Raw genomic sequence first — 24,544 nt, 5'->3', positions numbered from 1 at the left:
ACAAGCTCATCAGAGATGGCTAAAAGAGGATGATTAGTCCTGCTCAGTATGGCCTTTGACATCACAAACCAGTGACTACGTGCATTTGTGTGTGAAGTGCTCAATTCATACCGTTGGTTAAGTGTGCATATGGACACAGGTGCAACTGGAACCGATAAGATGGCAGTGCACACCATAATCACTGAAGATACAAAAGATCTGCACTAAGCTGCAAAATGGTCTTGTGTGGCTCCGTAAACTTTCCTGGCATAATAATTGGTTGTATTGGTATCAGATATCCAGCCAGAACATCTCGTCATCTGCACACAATATTTTGATGGTCTACTTGGCTGCCAACATTAGGTGAGTAGGCACTCACACTATTTCGCTAGTACTGAAATCGAACATGCCAAGGCGGGTGCTTTATACGCCAACCATGGGTGCAACATAACTACCCTCTACTGACACTGGTTGCAAGCTCACAGAAACGATAAATCGATATCAAACACTACTGACAGTTTTTGAAGACCGTGGGTTTACCCATAAGGACCGATATATTCAAGCATCAATTTTTCATCCATCTTACCAATGCAATGGGGTCCTGCATACATTGCTAAAAGAGCTTATGCTGCCTCAGATGCAGATAGTTTGACACAAGAACTGGACCATCTAAACGCTGTGTTCAAGCAGAATGGTTATACTGGCAATCAGATCCATTGTGCTTTACAGATTGCACCTTTGTGGGAACCAACAGAAGGTACAAGCATATTGGTGGCATTCCTACCTTTTGCCAGGAGCATATCTTCATAAATTTGTAGAATTTTAAGGAAATTTAGTATTAAAAGTGTATTACATCCGCCAGCTAAGACCAGAGCCCTGTTGGGCTCAGTGAAGGATGATTTGGATTTGAAAAAGCCCAGAACCTACAAGACTACCTGCCATTGCGGGAAAGGCAGGGAAGGTCTATATTGGACAAATGATTTATACGGTCCAGGATCGTTGCACGGAGCATCATCACCATACACATTTATTTCAGACAGAAAAATATACAATGGCAGAACATCGTCTAACTGAAGGACATAAAATGTTGTACTATGAGACACAAATGATTGCCCCTGCATCGTTGCATTGGAACTGTGTAGTGAAAGAAGTCATTGAAATCCAGCTATCTGACAATATTAGAAACAAAGATAAGGGGTATCCTTTAAGTAAGAGTTTGAACCATGTCCTGAAATTAAGAAACCATGGTCCATGTCTGGGTTTTCTAAAACTGTCAGGTGTTTGGTATTGATTAATCGTTTCCACAAACTTTGACCACTGGTGTGCTGTTGTGACTATTGCTAGAGGGCAGTTATGTTCAAGCACATGTAGTGGACCCACGGTCGGTGTATAAATGAGCTGCTGTGGCATGTTTGATTACAGTTCTGGCAAGATAGTGCAATGGCCTACTCACCTGAAGGTCGTGACCAGGTGTACCACTGAAATATTGTGCCCAGATGATGAAATGTTCCAACTGGAGATCCAATAGATACATCAAAAAGGTCTTGATAGACAACCAAAAGTAGAGACGAGAGTTTGCTTGCAAAGACCTTTCTGCAATGAGTTTTTGGACAACATAATCATGGAGATACAACTTAGATATTTCAATATGACCCAAAAACAAAGTGTCCAAGTTCTGAATGACACACTGTAGCACCACCTCATCCAAAAAAGGCTTGAATGAGCAAATCCAAAGTTGCTCAACATTTTCTACGACACCATGGAGGTAGTCCACTATGAATTTGTAACTGAGGGGCAGACAGTAAATGGCAATTTTTTTACCTATATGTGATAAGAAGACAGAAGAGAAGGATCAATCCGTGAGGACAGCCATCACCGGAATGACGATTCCCCAACCCTGTTACAGTCTCGACTTGGCAACTGACAGACTACTACTTCTCAAAAGTGAAATCCTCACTCAAAGGACACCACCACAGAATCTTAAGTTCTGTCAAAGAAGCTGGATACATATCCTTAAGGACCCTCTGGAATCCAACTACCAGGGAGCCTTTGAATCTTGAAAAGGTCACTGCTAAATGGGTTAATGCTGAAGGGGTGTACTTTGAAGAGTTCTGAGGCATTTTAGAAATATATCAAATCTATTTTTTCTCAAACTTTTCCCAATACTTTTTATACAAACCCACTGCCATAAGGATTCCTCTATGATATGGAAGAAACAAGAGGAAACAACTTTGCTTTGTATTTGAAAACACTTTCACTGTCTATCAGATATTTTATCACTAGTGGCAGTATATAAAATAGTTTCATGGTTGTGTATTTCACTCATTTTTGTGCCCAAATTACAGTTACTAAATGTAACTGAAGATATTTTTTTTCTGTCTAAAAATGTAGAGTAAATAAATTTTGGAAATACATTTATCTTGGTAACGTATTTAAATAATTAACATTGCAAGATCAGAGGTTAATGTAAGTGTGAGATAAGCCACTGCAAATATGAAATGCTGGTGCATTAATAACCAGTGTAGCCACCAGAACTTTGAATATAAGCATGGAAATGTGAGTGCATTTAGTTGTACAGGGGCTGGATGTCAATTTGTGGGATGGAGTTCCATACTAATTGCACTTGGTCAGTCAATAGAGGGTTGGTTAATGCTGTTTGTGGATGATGCTGGAGTTGTCATCTATGTCCGATATGTGCTCGACTGGAAACAGATCTGGTAATTAAGCAGGCCAAGGCAACATGTTGATACTTGGTAGAGCATGTTGGATTACAACAGTGGTATGTAGGTGAGTGTTATCCTCTTAGAACACTACTTGGAAAGCTGTTCACGAATGGCAGCACAAAACACTGAATCACCACACCAATGTACAAATCGCACGTTCGCAGAAGAGCTTCTGTAAAGTTTGGAAGGTAGGAGACGGATACTGGCAGAAGTAAAGCTGTGAGTACCGGACGTGAGTTGTGCTTCGGTAGCTCGGTTGGTAGAGCACTTGCCCGCGAAAGGCAAAGGTCCCGAGTTCGAGTCTCGGTCGGGCACACAGTTTTAATCTGCCAGGAAGTTTCATATCAGCACACACTCCGCTGCAGAGTGAAAATCTCATTCTGGAAACATCCCCCAGGCTGTGGCTAAGCCATGTCTCCGCAGTATCCTTTCTTTCAGGAGTGCTAGTTCTGCTAGGTTCGCAGAAGAGCTTCTGTAAAGTTTGGAAGGTAGGAGACGGATACTGGCAGAAGTAAAGCTGTGAGTACCGTACGTGAGTCATGCTTTGGTAGCTCAGTTGGTAGAGCACTTGCCTGCGAAAGGCAAAGGTCCCAAGTTCGAGTCTTGGTCGGGCACACAGTTTTAAGCTGCCAGGAAGTTTCATATCAGTGCACACTCCGCTGCAGAGTGAAAATCTCATTCTGGATACAAATCTACAGTCAACGTGTGTGGAATAACCATGATAATGTTCCTGCTGCCATACGAAGTCACATTCCAGAGCATAACTTCAAGTGTATGTCCGCTGTATCTAGCACACTGACAGGTTTGGTGCAGGCATTCAACTGGCATATTTCTAACCAACATTTGGCCATCACTGGCACTGAGGCATTACCAACTTTCATCAGGAAACACAAACAACCTCACCCTGCCCTCCAATGAGCTCTTGCTCGACACCACTGAAGTCTTAAATGATGGTGGTTTAGGTTCAGTGGAATCCATGCTGGAGGGCATCTGGTTTGGCGGTGTCCTTGAAATAAAAGATTTGTAATAGTTCACTGTGGTGCCAATTGTGGTCAAATTGCTGCTGCAGATGCAACAGAGCCATACACTGAACACGATGGGCTTCCAACTCGGTAGAGCCACATGACAGTCAGAGCCTGGTCTTCTTGAGGTCATACGTTCTCATGACCACCACAGTCAGCAGTCATGTACTTTCCTCCAAGTCCGTCTTTAATTTTGCAGAGGAAACATCCAGCTTCTCATGTGCCTAACACATGACCTCATACGAACTCAGTGGGGGTGTTGATAACAGTGTCTTTGTGCCTTACAGGCGTTCTTGACTAATATCAACTCACAATGTCCTCTCTCAAAGGTAAGTACTGCTGACAAAGTTTACATCATGTATGTAAAGTGAAAATGTTCAGCATCCTCATAGTGGCACTATTACTGTCATTCTTGTGAGACTGGTGTGAAATTGAAAGAGACATCATTTTTCAGATATAGAAAGATGCATATAACTTTCTTTTATGTCACACGACTCCTTGGTGTTGCGATTTTTTTCCATCGGCGTACTTGTGTCTAAAGAGATCACTGCTGAACAATTTATAGTCTTCACTCTACCTAAGCTCTACTGACTGCCAGATTCCACCTCATCTCATTTAGGATATGCCCCCATACAAAACATGCAAGTCAGCCTCACTTTCTGACTACTATTGGCTAAAGTGCCCTTACTTAGGGATATTAAAACTGCCATGTGGTGTTGTGTATCTCTTCTGAGCAGTTGCATGTGGTGAATTGTAGCTTATATGCAATTCAATGACAACTCTCTATCTGTGCAACAAACTCAGTATGGGACAAAGAAAAGCTCATTACCATGGGGTAGTCACAAAAACTAATTCCTTCAAGAGTTAAGAAAAAATTAAGCTTGTGATACGTAATAGTATCACCAGGCCATAAGTCAACTATAAGTAAGGACTTTTATCTACAAGCAGAACAAAAATAAAAACTACAACAGATCTGCAATTGTGTCACACAACTATATAACTGCACTGAAACAAGAAAAGTAAAACAGGACGTTAAAGTTCATCTTTTCCTGCTGACAGTACAATGTCTCTGTTGTGAAATGATGCAAAAAAGAAGTCATGACAATTATGAGTCTCAGCTTTCAACAATAGCGAAAGTAAGATTTCTGTGCAAAAAAGAATAATTTGGCAGGAATCATACTGGATGAATAAAACAGCATTTAGATTTGCAAGAAGATCCTTTAAAGACTGTTATGCCATTTACAAGTGAAGCATTAACAATCATTAAGTGCAGTGGTGGCTCGTAGATATAAATTCTGGGTGTTCACAAATTTTTAAATTCAGATAAATACGAGAGTGCAAAATTAATAGCATCTGCTGTATAAAAGTTATGCTCATCAATGTATTTATACAACTTCAACCACTGACAATAATAATAATAATAATAATAATAATAATAATAATAACCTGACATCATACTCACCAACAGAAAGAAGAAATTAACACAACTAATCGAAATATCCATACCCAATACAACAAACAGATGATAACAGGAGAAAAAATTGAAAAATACATCCAACTGGCTGAGGAAGTCAAGGACATGTGGCATCAGGATATACTATCAACTACAGGAGTCATACCATACAATATCCACCAGTACATCAACGCAATACAGCTACATCCAAACGTATATATACAACTACAGAAATCTGTAATTATTGATACATGTTCAATTACCCAAAAGTTCCTAAATGCAATGTAACATATACCGTACAGTTAAAAGGAAGTCACACTTGATCAAGGTCCATATCACTTTCCATTTTTAACCAGACATCACGTCTGAGAAAGGAAAGAAATAATAATAATAATAATAATAATAATATGCTTAACTTGTCTGAAAAAAAAGTAAGAATTGTTTTTGTGGAATTTTGTTCTTTTGTACATAATTAAGTACAGTTTATGGCAAGAATGAAATAATGTTCTAGCTTTTGCTACTCTCCATTCCACATTTTCATGTAAGTGGGAGTTTTCATGCTCTTATTTTTTTCGGACAAACGTACATTATCACTAATTCATGTATTAGTTATTGCATTAATTTCTTGACTGAAAATTGGCCATTCTTACATTGCACCCACATAACAACTTACGCTTATTATAAACTTCTTTGTTAAATGTTTGCTTGTAGTTACACTTATTTGATTTCATCATTTTCTCAGACAACGAGTCTGGTTTGCAATATGGCTAACTTTTCCTGCTAATTTTCTTTTCTGTTAGCACTTAATACAGGTGCAACAGGCTTCATTATGACACGTCGAAAAAAAGTCGATTCCTGCACAGTAGACAACCAACTCCAAATGTAAACTGCCATTTGCGGAAATGATTAAATTCAAATAGTAATACCTACAATCTAGGTCACTTGACTAGAATACAAATGAGGCACTGAGAGCCATAAGGGTCAAAAGCACACTGTCTTTGACCCCCCCCCTATTTAAGTGAATATCATAAAAACCATGGAGACAGCTGTTCATGAATGTTCAAATATACGAGGATTCTTCAATAAGTAATACCCCACTTTTTTTTTTCAAAAATGTCATTAATATACATAAACATCCTTGCTGGTGCTTCACATTTGATGTTTGTTTTGTGTGCCGGTGAACTTTCAAACCGTTCTGGCAGATTGCAGTGCCATAGTACAGCATTAAAATGGTGTCTGCATTACAAGCAGTGAACTGTGATTGAATTCATATGTGCAGAAAAAGAAACTGTGGTGATCATCCATAAATGTCTGTGTGCAGTGTATGGCGATGCTACAGTTCATAGAACTACAGTTGGACAATGGGTAAAGAAAGTTACAGCCTCAGGAAATGCAGAAACTGAGCTCCATGATCAGCCACGCTCGGGACGTCCTGTCAGAGCCACTGCTCTAGACATGCTGAATTGTGTGGATGCCATTATTCATGCCAAAAATTGGCTCTACAGTTGTCAGTCAGCATTGGAAGTGAGTCTGCATTGGTCAAGACTCTCAGATATTCAAAGAGGTCCTCATGATGGGTTCCACAAATACTCACAGTGGACCACAAGATTCAGAGAAAGGCCACTTCATCTGAATTGTTGGAGCATTTTTATACTGATGCCGAGGCATTTCTGTCACAGATCGTTATGGGTGACAAAAGCTGGGTGCACCACTTTGCGCCGGAAACAAAAAGGCAGTCCATGGAGTGGCATCATCTTCATTCATCACAAAAGAAGAAATTCAAGACAATGCCCTCTGCCGGAAAGTCATGGTGACAATCTTCTGGCATTGTGATGGCATCATTCTCATGGATGTGATGTAAAGAGCGCCAACCATCAATTTGGAGGCATACATGAAGACTCTGAATAAACTCAAGAACTGATTCCGATGTGTTCGATTGGACAAGAATTCAGCAGAAATCTTGCTCCAAAACGATAATGTACACCCACACACAAGTCTGAGAACATGGGAACACATCGTCAACTTTGGTTGGACATCACTGCCTCAACCATCCGACAGTCCAGATTTGGCACCCTAAGACTTCCTTCTCTTTGGGCTGCTTAAAGATTCTCTACAGGGAACACACTTTGAAGATGAAGAGTGTGTCAGTCCTGCAGTGAAAACATGGCTACGTCTACAGGACAAGAGCTTTTACCAGCAGGGAATACATGCTCTTCCACAACAGTGCGGTATGGCCATAGAAAAATAGGACATGGACAAAACATGTTGATGTATAGTGTCACCAAACTGTTATTCTTAACAACCCTCGTATGTACAATATGAGACTACAGTACATATAAACCATAACATTAACATATGTCAGAAGCACAAATAAATGCTACATCTCACAATTGATGATGACATGCTTTATGGTTCTCAGCACCTTAAATGGATTAATCTCTATGATAACACCCAAAACTTTACATACCACATCTCATTCAGAATCCCACAAAGTTGGTTTTTCTCTCAGTATAACTATAACATATACTGATGTCTGATCTAAATTTAGTATACAGTGTGTAAATTTGCATATTCTCGAGTGTGCTATGTCACACCAGTTGCATATGCGCAGAAACTCCTTGAAATATGCACAAGTGGAGGTGTGCTCATGACCCTGATGCCAAGTTTCACTGAGTGTAGTGGAGCAATATGTAGCACAGCGCAGTACATTTATTGCAGTGTATTTCATATTACCACATCTACACTACGTTTAACAGCATTAAAAGAAAAATAACCAATAAATCCACAAGGTATCAAAGGTTAGCGTGTTCATGTGATCTTTTTCTCTTACATAGCAGCCACAGCAAAAAGTAAGCTTTCTGTGCAAAAAAGAATAATTTGGCAGGAATCATACTGGATGAATAAAACAGCATTTAGATTTACAAGAAGTCTTTTAAAGACTATTATGCTATTTACATACAAAGCATTAACAACCATTATGAAAAACTGCAGTTAAATCAAGTTAAAAATTTTCTTGCAGCTAAAGACAAAATACACGATTATGGCCATTCGCTTACAGAGAAGTCAGAACACTATTCAACCAGTTCCACAGAAAATAATAAATGGTGATAAATTTACTATCAATGGGATGAAAGGTATGAGACTCCTGTTGCCATTTCTGACATAATTACATGAGAGAAAGACAAATACACAAAGTCTACCCCAACTGAACAAAGTGTATGAGGCAGTAGAACTTATGTTGGTCCACAGAGGACTGAAATTCATTCTATTCACAATAAGCTACTCAACATACTCTCTTTAACAAGTAAAATCACAAACATAAATCTGTACCATATAATTCGATCTGTATAACAATAGAACAGTGTTCTCCACAGAGACCACTGTGGCTAAAGCAAATCTGATAAAAAGTAAAAGATGGGAAAAGTTTTGTAACTTGAGATACCTTTGAATTCTGACTGCTGGTTTAAGCTGACCTTGCAATGGCTGAAACCAGTCAATGCACAATGTTGCCGGTCAGGAACACGAAGTAGAGCAGAAGCATTCCAAAATTCAGCACAGCATTTCAGTTGGTAGTACTTGAGAATATTTCTCAGCCACAAGTTATCATCTTTGGATGAAATCAAAATGTCTTCCTTTCCACTGGATACACACACAGCCTATGAAACACAATTATGTTCAACACTGTAACAGTCCTCATAAAACATTTATGGAGTTTGACTGGGAGATATAAAACACCATAGAAACAATAAACTACTGAACACACAATGGAAGTCTAAACAAATTAATGCATTTATCAAACAGATCAATCTCACAATTACCAATTAAGGTACAGTGTGGGTGTTTGCGTAGAATTAAATAAGAAGGTATTGTACACAGCAGACATCTGTACTGGCAAAAATGAAACATCCTAATGGAGATAGCAATAAATAACTACAATATTTTTCTCAGTAGATAAATTTCTTACATATAATGGAGTCCACTGATCAATGATTAAATAGATCATATACTGTATTTACATCCTACTTCATAATTGTGCCCTTCAATACAGAACTTTTTTCCCATTGAACCTATATTACCAAATGGTTCACTCGCTTTCATTCGTTTATTTATTGATCTTGTTCTGTAGATCTTATCACCAACATTAACCTTCAGAGATGCGGAATGGCTCAAAATTTATATTAACAATAGGGAAGCAACTCTCTGAAACAATCTATACACTATATTGAGAATAAATTATCACTATATGGAGTGCTATTCTGCTTATGAAAATGAAATATAACCCATTAAATGAGCATGAAACTCTCTTAAAAAAATCTGCTACTTTCTTAGTTATATTTAATACCTATTGAATCTCTCCTGTTGCTACCTTTATATTTACTTGACTACAATGTCATTTTTTAAGGAAATAGTTTCCTGTATCTGTAAGGAAATATGCTTGTTTGCAACACACTATGACTTGTTACAATGAACACTGCTGGCTGTTTAGTAGCTAACAGGAATTTTCAATCTACGAGTCTAGCTAATCAGATGTAAGTATGGATTGAACATACACTAGCCTTTCTTTGAAATGTGCCCTGTTGGATGCGTGCTATGTTCCAGCTTCTATACTCACATGAGGACAGATATTTGAATGGAAGTGCTGACCTTGGGGCGACAACTTATCCCCCGAGTTCAGTAGCTGCTGTGATGACAAGCGAAGCTTGCATCTGCTGTTGTACAATGCATCATGATAAAGTATCTCAAGAATGAGAAAGTTAATGCTGCTGAAACCCATCGCCACTTACTTCCACATATTGGAGGAATAATCCTTTCTTGGTTCCTAGTAAAGCATTGGTATAAGGAGTTCAAGAAAGGTTGAAAATTTATTGACAAAATGCACTACCTGCATCAGCCTCATATCAGCAATATAAAGCCAAATGATGAGCAGGACACTGCTGAAGCTGCAATTTCTCTAACACTTCTCATGAGGTAGAAGGAAGAAAGTTACACTTCACTTCTAAGAATCAGCATATGTAATGTGACCCAAGGCAATCATTACACTCATAAACTGAAGAAAGCCCATAAGAATGGGACACCTCTGAAAGCTGAGAGATGGTTTTTTGCTGCTAAGATTTTGGCCACTGTGTTCTGGGAGCGTAAAAGTATTCTGCTGGTCAGTTTCCTATAGGAACTCTTGTATCATTCATGCTGCTTATCACTGTGATGTGAACTGCCTGCTCGAGATGAAGTGTAGCAATCCGATCATAAGTTTGTTGCTACTCTATGATAATTCACATACAGTAATAGTAATTCAACAAATATTGGCCAATATGCATTGGGCTGCCCTTGAAAATCCAGCATATAGCCCAGACTGGTCACTGTGTCACTTCCACATGTTGGAGCTGCTCAGCAATGCCCCTAATAGGATGCACTTTGCAACTAACACACACGTTGAACACTTTGTGAACAATTTGCTTCAGTCATCCACTAATTCCCTCTTTGAAAATATTATTACAAATTGGTTCACCAATGACAAAAATGTATCAATAAGATGGATTATCATGTAGAAAAATAGTGAATATTAAATATGATAATTTTAATAATACATTTTTATTATAAATGGTACACTGACCAACTGGTTAGATATGCAGCTCTCTCTCTCTCTCTCTCTCTCTCTCTCTCTCTCTCTCTCTCTCTCTCTCTCTCTCTCTCTGTGTGTGTGTGTGTGTGTGTGTGTGTGTGTGTGTGTGTGTGTGTGTATGTGTGTGTGTGTGCGTGCGCACACGCATACATTTGAATTTGTGTGCATGTGTGTGTGTACATGATGTTAGAAAAACACTTTTACAATCTTTAGGGACAGACTCCTTACACCAAAACAAGTTCATATAAAAACACATGCGAAAATTCTTCGTTTCTGTGTTATTAACAAAAATTAATGTCCAGCGACTTTCTAGGCAGAGCCCAACATCTTCACTTATCTAGGCACCTTTTTGACCCACCTTAACATAAGTGGCCTAGTGTTGCGATGTAGACTTGTATACATTTGTCATTCATCATTCAGAGTGCCGTTTCTATTTCTGAAAGTGTGACACCTCTTGCTGGACCGTGCAAAGCACCATCGAATTTTCTTTTATCTCGTCTATCACTGCAAATCTTTGTCCTTTCAATGGGGATTTTGACTTTAAAAATAAACATAAATCCACAAGGACCAGGGCTGGAGAATATGGAGGATGATGCAGCACAGTGATTTCGTTTTTTGTCAATAGTCATGCACCAACAGGGACGAATGTAAGGGTGTGTTATCGTGATACAAGAGCAGTGAATTGTCTCATCATATTTCAGGACATTTCCTTCTCACATTTTCTTGCAGTTGTCAGAACATGTCCTGATAGTACAATTGATTAACAGTTTGTCCCTGTGGCACTAATTCATGCTGAACTAACCCATCAAAGTCAAAGAAAACTGTCAGTATGGCTTTGACATTTGACATGACCTGGCAAGATTTTTTTTGGTCTTCGAGAAAATTTTCTGACCCACTGTGGAGATTGAACCTGGGTCTCAACATCAAGTTTCCATAACTATACACCCATGTCTCATCACCACTTATGATTCTCTTCAGGAAGATCTCATTCTCATTTGCAAGATCCAAACATTCTTCACAGATTGCAAGGCAAAGTTCTTTCTGGTCTTGACTCTTAAGTTGTGGGATGAAGTTGGTGGCAACACAATGCATTCCAATATGCTGCGTCAGGATTTCATGAAATGATTCAACTGAAATGTAACATTCTTCCGCAATCTCTTGAACAGTCAGTCTTAAATTGGCGCATACAATTTCATTGATGTTCCTGACATGAGTACTGTTGGTAGCATTGAAGGGTGTTCTGAAAGAGGGTCAACTTTAATTTCTGTACAGCCATTTTTAAACCATCTGAATTATTTGTAACACCAAGTATGGCTTAAGCACTCATCACTGCTGGCAGCTGCATCATATGGTGTGTCTCTGTGAAGGTTTGCTTGAGTTTCACACAAAATTTAATGCAGACAAGTTGCTCCTCTAACTCTGCCATTTTGAAATTCACAAACTGTGACACAATGTTCTAGTCAATACAGCACTGAACAATAACTAACAGACAAACAACAATAAGACTTCTGGCAGTTACACATTACACACAGGTGTGTGCAAAGATGCCAACTGCATTTCACTCCAACACAACATTGGCGCAAAATTACGAATGTTCCAGAGTTTTTTGAACAGACCTTGTACTACAGGTGGTGAGTTAACTGAAAGAGCTCTGTTTAACTGTGACAGCATACTCATTTTGTCAGCAAGCATAAATGATTTAATGTATGTCTGTGCAACTGGCAATGGGTACATGGAGGCACAGCTGTGTCAGACAGCGTTTTCAGAGCAAAGACAGTTGCGTCATCCAACCTTTCTTGCTGTGTATTGTTGAGTTGTCGAGACAGGATCCATAGCAGTACAGACTATAAAGTTAGGAAGAGACTGAGGAAGACCAAGTGTTGCTCATACGTGTTACCAGGAAGAGGACATTCTACATCTCCAAGTTCAGCACAAAAGATATGTCATGAGCAATTCAAGTATCATTACAATCTTCAACATGTGCAGGGCATTTTGCCTGCCAATCACCCACCAAGGGAGAACTTTTGCCAATAGACAGTTGTGCAAATTACCAATCCATTCTTTCTCTCTTCAGTTTATCTACAAACAAGGCAGCATTTGGAAGAAATAGTGCAATACATTTCCACAAACAAATACATATAGGCTGATTGCAATCATTATGCTGCAGTGCAGGCTAGAGACCATCATCAGTTTACGATTAATGCATTTGTAGGTGACTGAAATTGTAGGTGATTGTCTGGTACGGCTATACAACCTCCCAGCATGTCTTACAGGTGGTGCCTGCTGGGACTTTATTCAGAACATACTCCCATACCAACTAGAAGATGTGCTCCTGCAAATAAGAAGAAACATGTGGTTTATGCATGATGGAGATCAAGCACACTTCAGTCTCAGTGTCCGAGATGCAATGGCTGGTATCTACCGTAACAGCTGGATAGGTACAAGAAGAGCATGTACCCAACCTCAATCCTTTGTATTATTATCTACGAGGTCACCTTAAACAACTGGTCTATGCAGCAGACAACCTGGATGCAGAAACTGTTCATTAATGTGTCATGGAAGCCTGGGAAACTATTCAAACCCATCAGGGAGTATTGAAAGGGTGTGACAGCCCATGATTTAATGAGTGCATGTTTGTTTAGAAGCATGAGAAGGACATTTTGAGCATTTATTATTAATTCCTGTGTTGAATTCCAAGCACCTAAATTGTAAACACTCATTATTAACTCTAAAATGAAGGATTTTTTTGTACACACATTCACGTGAACTATTTTCTACTTTTTGTATAAGGAAACTGTCTCCAAAGTTTGTAAAATCATTTGTGAAATGTTTCAAAGACTCCTGTAAAATACAACCACTTTCTTTCATTGGATGAACTTTGTGTGTCTTCCTCTAAATGGAGCAAGTCTGAAATTGTATAAGATGCATTACTTAATTTTATTACAATGCCCTCCACAGTCTCACCAAACACAGCTTTATTAGAGGCCATCTGATGCTGCGAGTTAGTCATTTTCGCTCAGTCAGTGCTACACTACGACAACAACATTGTGGCCCCAACTTCCATGGTGCCTCACAGCTTTACATTCATGTGACACAGCAAATGGGTCAACAAGTAGAAAAATGAGTCATGCCCCATAGTCCTCAGACTTGTCATTCTTGCGGAACTACAACAATTTGGAAGGAAGCCAGTAGTGCAATGACGTAACAACGGCACCTTGATTTCTAATATATGCAACCCTAATCACTGGATCTGTATTCGCTCCATTTCTGATTTCTAATGGGAACTTGACATAGTTCTTTTCAATAACACATTAAAAAACAATACCATTGTGTCATATATTAATGAGATTTGATTGCCGGAAAAGCTTCCTCAATAATAGGAGAATCTGTTTGACACTTTTGCACCATAATAATTAACCCCACTCTGATCTCAAGCAATGAGGCAATGCCTACATAAAAATTACTCTGTGCAATGTAATTTTTATAATCAGGAACAGAAAATATTAAGGACTAAATTTACTGGGAACTGAGTCCAACAATTCCTATATCCCTAAGAGGCCTCTGTAAGATGTGCAGCTATCTGCTTTATGAAACATTCTAACTGCTGATTTCTGCTGAATAAACAGTTTATTTCCTTTATGTATAGTGCCAAAGAAGATAATTCTTCATGACAATGATGTGAAAATATGCTAAGCAAATCATCACTACTGTCAAAGTCAGAGTAAAAGATTCTAATAGTAAATCTGTGCCGACTGTATTTTGTTTTTCAGCAGGATCCCAAGCAATTTTGCACAGAGTATTTGATTTAGTGTATGAGTACTGATGCTACTTCTGTAGCTTTGATGTATTTTGCACTTGTTTGAAACAGAGTAATATGAATTTTTGTAAGATTAAGATGTGAACAATTTTTTGTGAACCAGCTGAAGGCTGGTGCTCTTATCAAATAAGCTATGTCTGGTATGGTTGATTACAGACTCTTGAGCAGTTTGCTTCTCTCATCAGCAAAGATTACAACTTTTACTCTTATTCCAAGTCACTGATGATCATCCACAAAACACTGGAAAATATAGCATGGAATAATGACAATATTATGAAAAAAAAAAGGTTGATACTTATCATATAGAGGAGATACTGAGTCAAAGATAGATGCCATACTTGTTGAGCTTTCAGATAATAGGCCTTTTTGTGAAGCAGATAACACATTCATGCAAGCACAACTCACACATGCCCACAAGCCCACAAGCCCCCCCCCCCCCCCTCCACACACACACACACACACACACACACACACACACACACACACACACACACACACACACACACAACTGTCTTCAGCCGCTAAGGCTCACTGTGAGCAACTGTGCCTGTGTGCCTGATGTGAGAAACTATCTGGGTAGTAGGAGCAAATTGGAGGCTGGGACTGGGAGGGGGAGGGAGCCTCCAAACCTACCCCACATCCAATCACAGCTACCAGAACTTGCACTGCAGACCTACTACATTTACCTCACCCTCAGAAATTCTCTCCCGTGGGCATACAAAATCCAGAAGCTAAACAGATGACAAACAGTGTTATGAACATTTCCTCCAAAACCCTTAGTACCACAGAACTATCATCCTTTTCAAAGACATTAACTTCTGCTTCACTCCCAAATTCAATCATGCTGGACTTGTTAAAGACTTTCTCTTCTTCTCCCAGTCCCTACAGTGGAAACACTTTTTCACCACTAACCCTACCACTCAGACTCAAAGCCAATGTTGAACCTTACCTGACTTGGTTCATTCCTCCATCCAATCGTGATTCCACCCCCTCACCCCCCCCCCCCCCCCCCCCTCAACCTTATCATCCCATTATCTTTCCACAATTCCTTAGCCTAAAACATTGCCTCATCATAATTTCCCAAATCCCCCAACACGGGAATCTCCAAAAAGAAATGCAGTCAACCACCTAAAAACTGATCCTGACCTTATAGTCCTGCCTGCCGAAAAAGATCCACCACAGTCTTTTTGAGCAGCAGGGATTGACTAGTGGAAAATTCAACATGATCTCCAGTCTCTGCTCGAATCATAAGGCCCATCTCAAAACCTCTCCTCTGAGTCTACCTCTGCCCTCGCTTCTACCACTCCCCGTGTTCCTATCTTCTACATGCTTCATAAATTCCATAAATCCAACCACTATGGATGCCCCATTACGGCCAGTTACTGTGCTTCCACTGAGGGATACTCTATTCCCATAGACCAACACCCACAGCATGTCACCAATAACCTACCCTCCCATAAGAAAGATACCAACCGGTTCCTCTAGACACTCCAAAGTTCTTGTTCCTTTACCACATGGCATCATGCTTGTCACTTCTAATGCCACCTCTCTCTACACTAACATCCCTAATGTCCTCAGTGATATTGAACACTACCTTTACCAACACCTGACTGATTCCAAACCTATAACCTCCTTTCTAGTCACCATAACCAACTTCACCCACAATTACATCACCTTTGAAGGAATCATCTACAAACAAATCCATGGGACAGCAATGTATGACAAAACAGTTTTGGGCCCCACTATCCTACTTTGGTTTTATACTCCTGATTACAATAGCTAGGATCTGTACAAGGATTTTTTTATTTTCTTGCTGCTATTCTGCATAAAAATTTTTTATGATAGAATCTGTTATCTGCATATACATTACATGAATTTACAAGGTGTAAATTAGTGTCCTCTACGAAACCTATTTATTCAGATTATGTGATTCACCATTCTGAATGTTTTGTATTAATTAGTTTTGCTGAAAATGATTTATTTCACAAGTTATTGTATTTTAAGTTTTTTGATCTAAAATGCATCCATAAAAATCTAGTGAGCTAGTAAATAGATTCAGAAAAGTAGATTTTCTCTTTTTCTAAACTATAGAGCAATTTTCCCTCATTTCAAAGCCATGTTTATTTTAGGTCAAACCTAATCAATTTGGGAGATATAAGTAATTAATTAAAGATTTCAACCAGCCCATACTATCAGGTCATATTGTGACCAAATCACTATAAATTTCTGGAATGTGTTAACCTACTACTGATGGGCGACATTTTCTGATTCCAATGACACCAGCAACAAATATGTAATCATCATAATTATGAACTGTATAATTTTTAATACCCAAATTTTAATAATCAGTATTGATGCCATGCTTAAAAGTTATGAATTCTCATAATTTAAGCATAGCTTGTTTCTGAATATTTTAATAGCTATTGCTCATATTGTAATTTGATAAACAAAGTCTGATGGTAATTATTACATCTACTTAAAAAGGAATAATTTGATGTAGGGAAATAATAATCAAATAACCAAAATCACATAATTTTCTTGAATGCATCTATATAGGGATGAAACATGCACATTATTGTCATTAGGCTTCTAGTTTTTCTTGGATTTAAGTCTCGGTCAGTCTGAACCTTACTCTGGAATTTCAGTATTCTCTACAGTGTGTGCTTTTGTGTTCTTGTTTGACCTAGCCTCTGGATCATTTGAGGATATGAGCAGTGACTATTAGAACAAGACATAGACTTAACAAGGAACATCCGTAAACATGCCGCTGTACTTTTACAAGCTATTATCATCATTTCATGTGCCTTATAGACAATTTGTTGATCTACTATAGGGAAAACTATTTTGTGTGCCAATTACCTCATGATTCTCATCCTTTTGGAGGAATAAAATTTAAAGTTGTCCATCAAATGTGAGCACAAGGAGACCTGTATAAATATTTTTGATCTGTAATGAAGTTTAGTCTTTAGTGATTATAATTAAAATCCACAAACAAATATGCTAGGTGATGTTGTGTGAACATATGAAAGGAACAACTCGACTTCTCTTTTCATTTATTAAGCAATACAATCCTAACACAAACATTTTTAGCTCAAGGACCTATCGCACAGCTACCGAAAGGTAACATTAGTGACAGGTATGTCCCCGATGTATTCTTACATATGGTACCCCATTTGAGGAACAATATCAGACTTTATATAGTATTTTTTTGCGGACTTGCGAGTTCTAAGAACAGTGTGGAGAAGTGGCACTAGTGCTGTTTATTTATGATTCTTTAGATGAGTGAGGAGCAATACAAAAACTCATATAATGTTAATGAACAAGCAAGTGCTGAGAATATAACATAACAAAGTGACTTTTAGTAGAATATTAGTGGAAGTTGACTTATAATGTAGAGAAAATTTTGCTAAGGTGCTTTGGATGAGAACTTATAAAACATTCAAGTGACTGTGAGTGGAATGTACATTCACGTGTAGAACAATAACAAGTTGAAACTGGCTGCAGTTAAACCAGTACACAAAAAGGGGGAAATAAAGCATATTCTAAACTATAGAACCATTGCCCTACTCTCAACTTTCAGCAAATTGATAGGGAAAATCATGTTTAAAAAATTCTGGAACATTACAAAAATGCTGAAATATTAGGTGATTAAAAGCACGGTTTTAAAAGAGTTGGAAGTGCCTTGTAAACAGTAGTAAAATTTGTCCGTCATGTACATGTCTCTGGGCCTCTCAACGGCTTTTGATAGAGTACAGCATGACGTGCTCGTATCAAAAATTGAATAGAGTGGTGTCACTAGAAAACTCATCCAATTGCTAGAAACACATTTAAAGGGTTAAACAGCACAGCACAGTGATTATATACCCTAATGGAGAAATACTGGAAAGGAGAAGGTCAAGTGTAAGAAATATATATTTTGTTGTTTTTCAGGGCTCCATTTTAGGTCCAGTCCTATTCATACGCTATGTAAATAATTTCCCACGTTCTGTTGATAATAAGCAACTGATCACTATGTATGTGGACAATACATCTGGTGTCTGCTGTGCAGACAGTGATGGAAATCCTATTTGAAGAGAGACACAACTTTATTGAAAAGGCAAGAGCTCACTTTGAAAGAGAGAACCTAAAAGTAAACAGAGAAAAAACTAATATTATTCATTTGAAACCAAGTGCTCCAAACATAACAAAACACTGCGATTGATGACATTCTTCCAAAAACCTGTACAGATTGTAAATTCTTGGGTTTATGCATAGGTGATCGACAGTCATGAAAACGGCAAGCTGATTATGTCAGTAAAAAAAATAGTCTATATGTACTAAGAAGATTATCACCATATCTTAATCCTGAAAGGAATGTATATTACGTATTAGTGTACCCTTTCTTGACTTATGGAATAGTACTGTGGGGTGCCAAATTAACATGAAAGGGGTTTTCATACAGCAGAAGCAAGACTTTACGATCAAAGCAAAAGTAAAACTACGAACTTCTCGCAAACCCCTATTCATTAGACACAATATTTTCACAGTTAATGCCATCTACATACTACAAACTATAAAGATAGCAAAAGAAGGCACTAAGATCACAAAAAGAAACATGGATATTCACAATTAAGAAACAATGCATAGAAAAAATTTTCATGTGGTTAACATAAGATTGACGGCAAAAAGTCCCTGTGTCAAAGAAGCTGTTTTTAATAACTTGTTACCAAACAAAGTTAAGATATTGTCAGGGGATACTCTTAAAAAGTGAGTCAAAGAGTGGCTTATCCAAAAATGTCTTTACAACTTGAATTTATCATGAATTATAATGTAATAAGAAACAATGTAAACAAAAAAAAATTGTAATTGTAAAAACTTTATACTTAGCTGAAAATGTGCACACATGTATAATTATGTGTTACAAGCAATAAATTGAAATTGAAAAACTGAAACATGACTAATTAAAATGTACAGCTGGCAAAACATTTTTGGAAGAAAGTGGCTGTTTTGGGAGATAACTGGAGGTGGGTTACAAGATGCAACAACAGAAGAAGACCATGGGATTACGGATAACCAGATCGGTCTATAAGAGAACGAACACTGAATACTGGAGCAGCCAAGAATGCAACCATCTTGAAAAAAGGACCAATCCTGTGTCTGGCAACACTGTAACAGGTAGTGTAGCAGACAGTAAAAGACAGTACCAAATAGATATGGGGACGACATCACTAAACTTGTCAGGTAGATGTATTTAAAAATTATTTCATTAACTTCTTTAATTCAGTGTTCCAATTTAATTCTATAAATGGGGTGATAAAGAAGAAAGTGTCAGTTATAAGAAGATTGTTGTTGTTGATAAAAAATTGGGACAATAGCATAGTGTTTGTATTTAATTTTCTCATTAAGACAGAAATTTTAAATGATACTGGGGTAGATATAGAAAGAAGTTCCGACGATAGTCAAAATAATTGTCCAATTTTTGAAGAAATGAGAAGGACTTCAACTGTTAATGGTAAAAATGTAAGTAATGTTGGAAGTAGCTATGAACTGGTACAACCCTGTAATATTCAAGGAACAACCTGTCAGTGACCACTTGTGTGGAAAAGCTAAAACAGAACAAAATGATGGTAATATCATGGCAAATGTAACAGCTATGGTTGGTAATTTAAATACAAATATGAATGAACTACTAGGAGAAATGAATTCAAACATAGGTGAAATAAAAGGGAATATTAGCAATATAAAGAAAGAGTTGGGGTTGGAAATGAAAATTTAAAAACAAATTATCAAATTGCTGAAGTAGAAAGTAATTATGAGAACTGGTTGAGTGAGGCTCATACAGAAACAGATTTCAAATTGGAGGAAGTACCCAATCACTATAAAGCCAGCAAGGCTAATGTTTTAAAAGTATGTATGGATGTGTTGGAATCAGTAAATGGTAATGGCCTGGGAGTTCATGAGGATAGCAATACATAATGTGCCAAAAATAAAAATGATTTGAAAACACAGAACAGACAAAAGAAACAATGAATAGCTCAATTCGATATCTGGAGAGTAAAGTAGAAAATAAATGTATTTCTATAATTAAGGACAGTATGTTGGGAGTTAATGAAATCATTAATGAAAATTTAGTGAAATTAATAATATGGTGAGTCAAAGTGTTGGTGGAAGTGATCACTCTATCAGGTGCTTCATCTTTTATTAGTTATGAAAAATTTAATAAATTTGAACCTAGTGGCAATGTACACCCAACGGATATTATTATGCAATTTGCTGATTTACCTAAGAGATGAAGTGAAAGAGGGAAAATGTCTTTTGTAAGAGGTTGTATGAAAGGGGATGCTTATGACTGGGCAGCAGAAGTAACAATTAAATGTGCTTCTTGGGAAGAATTCAGAAAGGCCTTCCTAGAAGAATATTAGTCCAAAGTAGAATAACAGAACATCTTGAGTGAGTTTTGGGGTGGAGAAAAATATGGCAATAAGAGAAGCACAATAAAAGGGTTTTGTAGTATTTGATACACACACTCAAATACCGTGATCATGATTTGGGTGGTGAAACAATTATCTTGGGGTTAGAAAACAAATTGCTCATAGAGTGAAAGAATTATTGTTATATGCCCCCATAGAATATTTAAATAATTTTTTAACTTATGTGAGAAGAGTAGAAAAAATTAAACCTAATTCTGTGGGACACTAATCCACTTCAGCAAGGGAAAATGGAAGTAGAAACAATTATCAAATGAATAGGGCCAGTAGATCTGATAACCAAAATAATCACAGGGGTAACTGGAGGTATAATAGTAACAGAAGAAGTATGGATGAAGATAGTGGCTCAGGTACTGGAATGGAAGAAGAAATGGTCATAAAAATCATTATCAAGGAAACTAAGATTTGCACCGGCTTGGGCTCTAACTTGGGTAAAGCACCAGAAAGTAGTGGTATTGAATATCTTTATAAAGATAAGGGCAATATACACCCTCAAAATTATAGTTATGGTAAGAAAGCAGCTTGTATACAAGAAAGGTAATGATAGGAAGGAAATGAAAATACTTTCCACTATTACAAAATGAAAACATTGGAATCAAGAGGAAATACCAGAAGGTAAGTCCATACATAGAGCATCAATTTTGAAGTGTATGGCTTTGTAGTCTGATAATAATGAGGAAATGGAACAAATGGTTAACCAAATGTTGAATGATAATTATAGTGATACCAGTTCTAGTTCAGAAGATGAGATGAATGATGATTTGGCAAGAGTGTTGATAAGGTACAAGTATTTGAATTAATTCTGAAAAATGGGGTTATTAATGAAAAGAGGACTATAGAAGAAGTAAGAAGTGAGAAGGACACTGCTGTGTGTTAGTTGATTGTAGCGGAAAACAGTTTTTGGTGATCAAGGAGGCAGTTTTTCTAGAAGATAAATAAATAAAGACCTCTTCATCTAAATCTACATGGATACTCTGCAAATCACATTTAAGTGCCTGGCAGAGGGTTCACTGAACCACCTTCACAATTGTCTATTATTCCAATAATGTGCAAACCAAACATTTCAGAGAATAATGATGAAATATATAATCATGTGATTATGTCTAACATACAAGTAGTAGTAGTAATTAAGTGCCTTCTGGACAGTGTGAGTGAATTAAATGGGGTATCTCAAGCTTTTTTTGAGTCTAAAGCAAAGAAGGCGTAGTTGCCATGTGGGTGTCTGGAATTTGTATTTTTGGTGCTACTGGAAAAATATCAAAAAGCATTAAAGAAAAGGTAATGTTAACCACAGAATTGGCCAAGCACAGGATGGATTGTAAATGTTTAGTTTTTCGCAGTCTCAATAACGATGTACTTTTCAGATTGAGTTTTTGTGTAGATGGAACTTCAAAACTGATTTTGCTGCTAGAACATTTTCTTTTGATTATAATGGTAATATAAGCAAAGTAAATTTTCTTGGTAAACTGGATAGTGTGAATCATCTGAATGGAGATTTTCCTCTAAGCTATCTTGCTGTGGATGATGGAAATAAAGAGGAGGAGGAGGAAACAACTATTCAACTCACCAGAGAAAAAGAAGAACATATTGCTGCTTTAACTGTAGAAAAAAAGGTTGATTTAGCTAAAATACTAATGCAAAATAACAAATTATTCTCTGAAAAACCTGAAGTAGTTAAAAGGTTTGAGAGCAAATTAAAATTGCATCTCAAAGATGGCTATATCAGTAACTCCATCCATATCAAACCAACCAACCACGAGCAATACCTCCACTTCAACAGCTGCCAGCTTTCCATGTTAGGAAATCTCGTCCATACAGCCAACCATGGTTGTCGCATCTGTAATGGCGAGCAGTCACTCTACAGCTATACTGAGGATCTCATGGAGGCCTTTACAGACTGAAATTATGCTCCCAACGTTGTACAGAAACACATCTCCTGTGCTTTTCTCTCCCATCGTCTACCACCTCCCAGAGCACCACTGTCTGGACACAAAGTAGCACTCCTCCCATGACTCGGTAACACCCAGGATTAAAGCAACTGAATCACATTCTCCACCACAATTTTGACTACCTCTCATCATGCCCTGTAATGAGGAATATCCTACCCATTACCATTCCCATGCCTCCCACACAATATCCTCATCCATCCCTACTCTGTCCTTGATCCCAACACCTTGTCTCATGGTTCATATCCTTACCTTAGATATAGGTACAAGACCTGTCACATACACCCTCAAACCACCATCTAGTCCAGTCCAGTCCCAAGCATTACCTATCCCATCAAAGTCAGAGCAACCTGTAAAATCAGTCAGGTGATAAACCATAACGGTGTCCATCCACATGAATGTCAACCAAAAAACTGTGGCAAGGACTCTTCAGTAGCTGAGCATGCTGCCCAACACAACATTCGTTACTTCAATGACTGCTTCACAGCCTGTGGTATCTCGATCCTACCTACCAACACTAGCTTTTCTGAATTGTGCCGGTGGGAACTCTCCCTGCAGTATATCTTACATTTCCGTAACCTCCTGACCTCAACCTTCATTAGTCGCCGTCCTTCACCCACCTGTCCGCTTCCCTGCTCCTGCTCCAACACTACAAATGCACCCATAGTCTCTTTTGTTCTCTGCTTTTCTTCTCCACCCCCCCCCCCTTCCCCCTCCCATCCCCCTATCTAATCTTCCGACTGCACCTAGCAGCCCTAACCTGTCCCTAACAAGTCCTGTATGGTTCCACAAACAGCACTATAACTTCCCCCCATCCCTACCTATTATCACCTCCCCCCCACCCCCTTCTCAGCCACCTCTTTACCCCAATCAGCCAGATTGCTACTCTCATCACGCACAGTTGCTCATAGTCTGATGTCAGTAGCCAGAGACTGTGATCATGAGCGCACATGTACACATTTGCATGTGCATGTGCATTTTGTCTGCTTCAGAAAAAGGCTTTTTAGCCAAAATATCAACATGTATAGCTGGCTTCTTGTTGTGGCTGTCTGTGATTCAATGCCTCCTCTATAAGGTGGTTAGCAATCTTTCTTTTTCATATTACTGGTGGCCTGTATTCCATTCTGAAGTTAGTTGAATGTCTCCAAAAAAGTCTGTCAATATGAATCTGCTTTATGTTATGAAGATAAGACCCGATTCAATCAAGAGGGTGTGCTGTTAGTGGCAGAGCATTTTAATTTAACAAGTAGCATTTTGTGGTAAATATAATCATTTGCTTTGGTAAGGTCACGGAAGATACCAACTGGATAATTTTTCTTTTTGTCTTTTCCAAGACTTCAATTGTGAGGGGCGGTATAGCTCTCTCTGTGGATGATACTTCATGGAAGTAAAATGGACCATGAGGTCTAACGTTTTCAAACTTTTTGAAAATATTGGAATGAATTAGATGGTTCTGTCATTAGAGCTGGTTTTCTTATCTGCAGTACATTTAAGACTATTAAATATGCCCTGTGTAT

The 24,544-nt window shown here is 38.1% G+C and overlaps 1 protein-coding gene across 1 annotated transcript in view; it reads right to left on the bottom strand.

Moving 5' to 3' along the window:
- LOC126336877 (protein KIAA0100) overlaps positions 1–24,544 on the bottom strand; it is a 316,670-nt gene that overhangs the window by 211,919 nt on the left and 80,207 nt on the right. Inside the window, exon 9 of the mRNA XM_050000988.1 lies at positions 8,620–8,833. Coding sequence (XP_049856945.1) covers positions 8,620–8,833 — 214 coding nt within the window. The remainder of the gene's footprint in view (positions 1–8,619; positions 8,834–24,544) is intronic.

The sequence above is a fragment of the Schistocerca gregaria genome, chromosome 1 (assembly GCF_023897955.1).
Source record: "Schistocerca gregaria isolate iqSchGreg1 chromosome 1, iqSchGreg1.2, whole genome shotgun sequence".
Classification (NCBI taxonomy): domain Eukaryota; kingdom Metazoa; phylum Arthropoda; class Insecta; order Orthoptera; family Acrididae; genus Schistocerca; species Schistocerca gregaria.
The sequence above is the reverse complement of the archived record's forward strand: the minus strand, read 5'-3'. Positions and strand labels throughout refer to the sequence as shown.